This window comes from Dioscorea cayenensis, chromosome 1, assembly GCF_009730915.1.
Source record: "Dioscorea cayenensis subsp. rotundata cultivar TDr96_F1 chromosome 1, TDr96_F1_v2_PseudoChromosome.rev07_lg8_w22 25.fasta, whole genome shotgun sequence".
NCBI classification, from domain to species: domain Eukaryota; kingdom Viridiplantae; phylum Streptophyta; class Magnoliopsida; order Dioscoreales; family Dioscoreaceae; genus Dioscorea; species Dioscorea cayenensis.
The window spans coordinates 8,648,170-8,655,910 of NC_052471.1; the positions used below are offsets into that span (position 1 = coordinate 8,648,170).

The 7,741-nt window shown below is 37.2% G+C and overlaps 3 protein-coding genes across 10 annotated transcripts; 1 reads left to right on the forward strand and 2 right to left on the reverse strand.

Moving 5' to 3' along the window:
- The first annotated feature begins 1,547 nt into the window (after positions 1-1,547).
- On the forward strand, positions 1,548-1,952 carry LOC120283571 (pentatricopeptide repeat-containing protein At2g36240-like). Its single transcript, XM_039290313.1, has one exon. The coding sequence runs from the start codon at positions 1,548-1,550 to the stop codon at positions 1,950-1,952; it is 405 nt and encodes a 134-aa protein (XP_039146247.1).
- A 294-nt stretch (positions 1,953-2,246) lies between these two features.
- On the reverse strand, positions 2,247-3,783 carry LOC120266571 (ferredoxin-1-like). The gene is made up of 2 exons (XM_039274246.1): positions 3,662-3,783; positions 2,247-2,940 (listed from the first exon to the last, which is right to left on the reverse strand). The coding sequence occupies exon 2, from the start codon at positions 2,926-2,928 to the stop codon at positions 2,473-2,475; it is 456 nt and encodes a 151-aa protein (XP_039130180.1). The 5' UTR covers positions 2,929-2,940; positions 3,662-3,783; the 3' UTR covers positions 2,247-2,472.
- A 597-nt stretch (positions 3,784-4,380) lies between these two features.
- LOC120264776 lies at positions 4,381-7,315 on the reverse strand. 8 transcript variants are annotated; one of them, XR_005537535.1, is made up of 7 exons: positions 7,184-7,315; positions 7,037-7,104; positions 6,597-6,732; positions 6,091-6,492; positions 5,832-6,004; positions 4,990-5,170; positions 4,381-4,746 (listed from the first exon to the last, which is right to left on the reverse strand). XR_005537535.1 is itself a non-coding variant. In XM_039272638.1 (5 exons), exons 1-5 carry the CDS (start codon positions 7,208-7,210, stop codon positions 4,721-4,723), a joined length of 438 nt encoding a protein of 145 aa, XP_039128572.1. In that variant the 5' UTR covers positions 7,211-7,315; the 3' UTR covers positions 4,381-4,720. The 8 variants fall into 8 exon arrangements, 2 of the variants coding, with proteins under 2 accessions (XP_039128572.1, XP_039128548.1); XR_005537534.1 differs by having other exon boundaries at positions 5,832-6,007; XR_005537532.1 differs by having other exon boundaries at positions 5,832-6,492; positions 7,037-7,142; positions 7,208-7,315.
- Between the last annotated feature and the right edge of the window lie 426 nt (positions 7,316-7,741).

Below are 7,741 nucleotides of genomic sequence, written 5' to 3' on the forward strand. Positions count from 1 at the left end.
GTAAGCAATAGATTTAACAAGCAAAGAATAAATATCCTCTTACATAATCTAGCATGCAACAACATTATAAGTTGAAAATCATACAAGAATAGAAGACAACACTCCACATATGGAAAAAAAACAGTCTATAAGAATGAAACCAAAAATCATAGACCTCAATAGAACATCATTAGGGATATAGAAGCAGAACCCCAACATCACCTTCTTTCCCTCTCTCCACGCTTACCTTAGGTATGCAGGTCATGTCATAGCACAACCGCAACTTCACAAAAATGAAATCTTGTATATGAATTCTAAACCCTAATACCTAATGTGACAAAAAACACTAGGCATTACACATTTCACAAACAAAACCTTTTCAAATTGATACCCTTTCCCAGTTCAATCATTTATATTGTACACATAAAACTAGAATATAAGGGACCTACCTGCACCGTCTCACCAAACATATCCTAGTTCCGGCCATCATTCCGATTATCATTCTGCAGGTTGGTCAATCTCTCGTCGGATGCCATGCTGCTTAGGGTGTCTTCCATGGAGCTAGCAAATGAGATGAAGATCAAGCTTCGTTGGAAAAGGGGAGAAAAAGAAGTTAGAGGGGTTTTCGGGCGCGTGTCGTTGCAGCTGGGGAGAGAGAGGGCGGGAAGAGAAAAAAGAGGGGGAACTTCTCGGCCATGTGGAAGCCGACGTGGAATCAATTGGGTGACTCTACGTGCCACATCATCATTCCGCTAACGCCTGGCCCTCGTGATAGTGACTTGATTGGAACGACTTATTAAGTTAAGTGACCCAAATAGAATTTTTTTTTTTTTTAGTGACCCAAATAGGAATCAGGCAATACTTCAGTGACCAACTGGGTAATTTACCCTAATATTTTTTGGATATAAATATTAAGAATTATAATTAAATTAAAAAATTAAACATTATAAAACAAATATAAAAATAATGTTTTAATAATTTATTCTATAAATTATACTAATAAAAAATTAATTTGGTATAAGAATTATTTATAATGTTTTTTATATTCAAAATCTCAATAGACATTTATAAAATTTGAAACTATATAAATTATAAACAATAGATATATGAAAAAATTTAAAACAAAAACTAAGATAATTAAACATAAACAAGAAAAATGTTAAGTTACTATTGAGTCCTAAATAGATGCCAATGAAAATCAACAAATTTTTTATTTTGTTTAAATTAATTTATTACGTAAGACTTATGTGATTATATAATCTAAGATAAACAAACATATATCAACTTGTAATTTTGAATTTATAGACATATGTTTAAACATTGTATTATTATTATTATTTAAATTTATATTAAAATTAATTTGATAATTTGAACAACGGGTAAGTGGATACCCATACCCCGTAGATAAAAGTAAGAGTAAAGATATATGGATATGAGATAAATATTTACGGGTATGGATAAGGATTTTGGTATACCCTACCTATACCCTACCGTTGTCATCCCTAACTCTCATCACAGGATTTTTCAAAGAGAAAAGATACAAAGAAGGCATTGCAGTTGCCAGCGAGATGCTCGACCTTGGTCACAGCTTCTCAGTCACCACCTGCGAGATCTTGGTGAAGAGATTATGCGGCGAAGGAAAAGAGGAAGAAGCTTGTGAGCTCATGATGGAGTTCGTGAAGAGAGGAGCAGTGCCGGATGGGTTCGAATGGTTGGAGTTGATCGAGAGGTTGTGCAGGAAGGACGAAGCGGGGATTGCGCTGAAAATGTTTGATGAAATGTGGAAGAGAGGGAGAGGGGTGAGTGCGGTGGCGTGCAGCGCATTGATGGAAGGGTTGAGGAGTGCGAGGAGGAACGAGGAGGCGTGTGGGGTGATGGAGAGGATGATGGAGAAGGGGATGGTGCCGGATTTGGTTACTTGTAACTGTGCTTTGGAAGGGCTTTGTGATGCCGCTAAGACAGGATGCGAATAGGTTGAGAGTGTTGGCGATGACTGAGGAAGGGGTGGGAACCTGATGGTGTGACCTTTAGCATATTGATTAGAGGGTTTTCTAGAGAAGGGATGAGGAGAGAAGGGGAGGAGCTTGTGAATGAGATGTTGGATGCTGGCTTTATTGGTAATATTGGTGGTTATAATCAGTTGATTAAGTGGCTGCGAAATGGAGGAAGATAGTTGTGAGAATTTATTAGTTGAAGAATTCTTTTGATTGAAGATTGTAGTTTTCTTTTACACAATGTTTGATTTATTTTAATTGATGGAATTCGTATTTATTGGGATGACGCATGTTTTGCGATAGTTTATTTTGATGAAGTGATCGAATGTTTTTGGAAATAATCCCGCAAACATGCACTGACTAACAAACTCAGTTAAAAAATAGTAAACCAACACCATCGCCCAGAGAAACTCTGCTCCAGAAACTGAACTACAACAAGATCAGAACCACAGAACAGATGCCTCATCTACATTTTTATCTCCATTCATATTCAAAATGATCAATAAAGATCACCCTCCTTGTGAGTCTCAATGACACAGTCTGAGGTTGGGTATGAAACACACGTCAGGACGTAGCCGCTGGCCTTCTGGGTGTCATCAAGGAAAGATCCATCTGATTGATCAACAGACCCGGACATGAGCTTGCCTGCACAAGTAGAGCAAGCGCCCGCCTTGCACGAGTAGGGCAAATCAAGCCCAGCAGTTTCAGCTGAATCCAAGATGTAGGTATCATCTGGAGCTTCGAATTCCTGCTCGGAACCATCTGGTCCAACGACTTTAACCTTATAGACGGCCATTGCAGTTACCTTGAAGCAATTTGATACCTTCACGCCAAAGGTCTTTGAGACATTCTTTGAAGAACCCAGGGACAAGGGACTCTTAAGCAACAACTTGGGGCTCGAGGTTCTGATGCTGCTCTTTGGCAAGCAGGCGCAAGGCAACGTGACAGTCGACATTGTGATTGATTCCTGAAGCCCAAAAAATACCAAAAACCAACTTAGAATCAACTGAAAGCCAATCAATTAGATCATCAACAATAACAAGAAAGGTAAATTCTTGAACTAAGAAGTATCAGGAATTGATATATGCCTCGTTGATCAGGTAAAGAAACAAAGTCAAATAGAAACTTTGCCCCTTGTAAAGGCCAATTCATTATTTGGAGCTTAATGAGAAAGGCAAGCGCTTGGCTCCCAGCCCTCCACTCGGATGCTCCTTCAACAACTTCTTACACAAAAGAACTAATCATGTACCATAGCTCCCTTATGAAGTTTAGTATAAAAATTTCAAACAAGTAATTCAAACAAGCATTATCATACAGCAGTTTAAAACTCTCCATTTTAAGGGTAAAATAACAAACTTATTATCAATAGTACATTATTTCTCCTCAAATCATCACTAGGTAACAAGCACAACACAAACATGAACAAAAAGAAATCTCGAATACAAATAAACTGGCGACCACCATAGCACGCAAGATGAACACTTTCTATAAATGCTATGCATCACAGAAGAAGAATTAGTAGTTAAAAGACATGTCTTCCTCAGAGATCTGAAAAAATCACAACATCCTCCAAATTTCTACAACCAAATTAATCAAACAGCGAGAAATTTAAAATTAAAAAGAACAAATGGGAGCAATCCATCAAACAATTCGAACCAAGAACAAAGAATTCATAGTGGATGCCTCACCGAGTAAAAGAGAGAGAAGGACGAGAGCGATCTCGAGAAACCCTCTCCTGGCGGCGACGATGAAGAGGAGAAGAGAACGTTGTCAAGCGTGCGTGAACCCTAGAGAAGAGCTGAAACACGGGTGCAATATATACAATCGAGGTGGGGCCATGATCCGAATTATAAAAAAAAACCCTTGCTTTTTTGCCAAATGACACAATACGTACTTTTCTGTTATCTGAAACATTGTTCTTTGGTTATTCTTAAAGTTTATTTTATAAATTCAAGTTTTTAAAAGTAAGAGAGTGCTAGTGCTGTCCTTTCGCACGCTTGTGCGGCCAGGGTCAAGAGGTGTCTTCCCGCACTTGAGTTCTATTATCAAAAGTTTCCATTTCTCTTTCGGGTTAGAAGATCTAATGGCTAAGTTTCATGTTAATGATATTTATTCAAGTTATTGAGCTTAGACTTTATTGTCACATGAGTCTCTTGGTCTAACCCTATTTAATCACCTGCATGAACAGCACATCTACAAAATATTTATTAAAAAAACACAAATATTTATCTTGTGTAATGTATTACATAAACAAAATTAATATTCCCAAGGTAGGGTTCATAGTCGTGCCTTGTACACATTTCTTTAAAAAAATAAATAAAGATTAATGCATAAATTCAAACTCACTTCGATTGGTGAGCACAATGCAACAAAATATTCAACAAAAAAAAATGATAGCCATCAGAGAATGAAATATCCAATTAAGCATCAAAAACCTGTTGTTTACTAGCTATTTATTTACAGTGTATTCAGTGTGGAAAATGAGACCCTGCAGACCAAATTATATTCTAGAAACCACGTAGAACAACTTCATTCACATAACTGGGCACATCATTACACTTTGGTCTCAAGAAAATTACAATTCGCAAATATCAACAGTAATACAAACAGCGGTATCTATCACTGTTCAGGAAGAGGAGTTGCTCAACTTTAAGTAGGGCTCTTTGATTGGATTGTTTGCCGAAATGATGAAACACCCATGGCCAGAATAAGAACAAAATTGAATGAAAAAGGTTTAGCCATGTGCTTCACATGATATAAAATTTCAAGAAGCCTGAATTGGAAACAGGAAGCTGTTCAGATGATGCATAAAAGCAAAACCAGTTCATGAAAGAGAATATTTTCAGCAATATGTATGCATGCGTTCATTTGGGTATATGATTCATTTAAAAACCAGTTCATGAAACAAAGATCTATCCATATTTATCTATTCATAGACCTTATGATCTTGATATGAATTCTGAAAGAGAATGAACAAGAAGACTTCAAACATATACAAATGGAAGTGCTTTCTTACCTAAAACAGCCAGTGTAATCAGTATTGCTGATACTAATCGAGTGGGACACCGGTAGTGTAGCATATCATACCGAGTTCTTTGAACCCTCCTCCGGAAAGCCTCTACCCACCTATGTGAATGTATGAATTGCAGAATGTTTGATATTGGGAAAATCCCAAGATGTGAACAAAGATATTTATCCTACAATCATTTACCAAGAAATCAGAGTGGATAGAAAACCAACAGCAGTTATAGCACACATTAAACAACTGCCGCATCATGTATTTAACAGCAAAATATAATAATGTGAATTTTTTAGTATAAGCCCAAGTCAAATACATCATTTGCCAGTTCAGGCGTTGATGGCCATTTACACAAGAACTAGGTTAGAAGTAAACAGCCATGCTACTTTTATGCACATCATATGTAAAATAATATTAGACTCATAAATAACAAATGAAACAGTTTCCTGAGCAAAGTGAACTTTTGATACAACAAGAACAATTTATGTGACATCAACCACCAAATGATAAGAAAAAAAAAAGGCTAAAAATATGATACTGTCAAAATAAAGTACAACCTTTTGAGCATTTGACTTAAACAGATGGGCCAACAGTAAAAGGCTTAAGTTACATGAAATAGGCAGACCCAAAGAAAAAGAAAAAATTTGGTCATCTAAGTTACTACACACAGGCAGACCAAAGGGAACAGCAGATAGCTATCCGAAATGCATGGGTGCACACACACACATAGGGAATTGGAAGATGACTTCCCTTTACTAGAATCAAGCATTGTTTGAAAGCTCCCAACTATCTCATTTTGTAGCTATACCAAATGGAAGATTAAAAAAAAAAAAAATTACTTGCTTAGCTGGAGATATGTTAAAAGCTGAGGATAACATCCCTCCTCCAGTATCGGCAAGCACATCGTCCGGCGATTTCCTCATCTTTTCTTCTCTTTGCAAAGCTCCTTTTACCCGTATTAGCAAGCTGAAAGTTTCTAAAGAACCTCCAAATAGGCATCCTTCTGAACCTACTACTATAAGCATAGCATTTACTACCTGATTCGCTATTTTCCAAATCATAATATGTAAAGGAAATATTTGATTCTCCTTGCTCTACCTCTGTAGCAGAATCCTGGCAGAGTGTCCACGCTCCTAAACCATATTTTTCAAGATTATCACCTTCTTCAACTTTGACCTCAACAATTTCATCACTTTCCATGTTTGAATCAAGAAACCTTCTCATAATGCCACTATTCCCACGCTCATAGTGTGCATGACAGTCATTGGAATCACCTCCAGAAAGAGATGATGCTAAGCCATCTCTGTCTTGTTCATTTAAGGCCGCCCATTGTGAATTTCTGTCAAAATCCGTTGTTGATGAAGCTAGACCTCTCTCCACTTGCGCACTCTGTTCTCTTATTGCTATAATAAACTCTCTATGCTTTACTATTGCATTTTGCCTTGAGTTGGATTTATCAGATGACGCAGCAAAATTGACAGCCCTCTCAAAGTCCTCCAACTAATCACAAGGATTACAATCCAACTAAATTCCACAAAATTAACATTTTCACAGATCGTAAATATAAAAGCAGATAACACAGACAAATTGTGAGTGCTTCTTACCTGCCATTTTGTCGTCTCAAGAGCAGTAAGAAGGTCTCTCCTGTGATACTGGATCTGACCAAGGAGCTTGCTATCTGAAGACTCCCCTTGAACAAGCTTCTGTTCATGCAACAGCATCTGGAAAACTGACTCCATCCTGAATAATTCAAATTATGTTAGATAATCTCCGAGGAATACATACACGAAGAAAACGATAACCTCAACGATGGTGAAATAAAAAGAAAGGAAGCTCCTTTATCCTCACTATGTCACATATCAATCAAGTAATGCTCCAATTCATGCAGGAAGTATACATCAAAGACGAAAAACCAACAAAAGATTATATGCAAAGCAAATCGAAACAACAACCAAAGATTTCCATCTTAAATTCTATAAAAAAACCATAATAGCAAACAAAATCCATGAATTTAATCAAATGAACAAGGCATTGAACAAGGAACCTGTCGGCCGAATCTTGCACAACTTCGGCCGCCGAGAACAACGGATCCGCCTCCCATCTGCCGAAGCTCTGCGCCATGAGATACCACTCAATTCAAAGCACCAATCCTACAGAGAAGAAGAATTTGAGCAGTAGAAGAATGCTATACATTGAAGACGAACAAAACTCGGACCATAAAATGATCAAGATTTCAGAGAAAACAAGACATGCGTGGACGATCCGCCATTAATTCGGGTATCGATCTAAGAAGTAGAATAATTCTAGGGTTTCGAAGTAGAGAAAAAACGTCACAAAAAAAATAAAAAAATAAAAAAATAGAGAAATAAAGGTATTTAAAAAAGGGTTTAATCATAGGGATCGAGTTCAGTATCTTTCTCTACTCTTGCTTTTTGGTCACTGCACTACTAGATTCCTCAAATTATGTCATATACTTTCAGAAATTGGTAAATCGAGTCCAAAGTACAACCCAGGCAGTCGAGTTTCTCAGTTTCTTTTATCCAGAGCGTGAGCTTTTTCACGAATAAAATATTACTAAACAAATTATATTGATAGAGAGAGAAAGAATAAAATAATATTTATTAGCAGGGTTTAAACCCGACAACCCATAACCCGCATTAGAGCATGTCATCTTCTTCGTTGTGGCCTTTGGTTGCAGAAGCAACCACCTTTTTGAGGTGAGCAGCCAACATCACATCACAGGAGGGAT

Coding starts and splice junctions, on each gene's coding strand:
- LOC120283571 (XM_039290313.1), top strand. CDS start 1,548: ATGCTCGACCTTGGTCACAGCTTCTCAGTCACCACCTGCGAGATCTTG.
- LOC120266571 (XM_039274246.1), bottom strand. CDS start 2,928: ATGTCGACTGTCACGTTGCCTTGCGCCTGCTTGCCAAAGAGCAGCATC.
- LOC120264776 (XM_039272614.1), bottom strand. CDS start 7,210: ATGGTCCGAGTTTTGTTCGTCTTCAAT. Junction 7,105..7,183: donor GAGTTTTGTTCGTCTTCAAT/GTATAGCATTCT, acceptor CTCATGGCGCAG/AGCTTCGGCAGATGGGAGGC. Junction 6,493..6,596: donor TTGAGACGACAAAATGGCAG/GTAAGAAGCACT, acceptor CCTTGTGATTAG/TTGGAGGACTTTGAGAGGGC.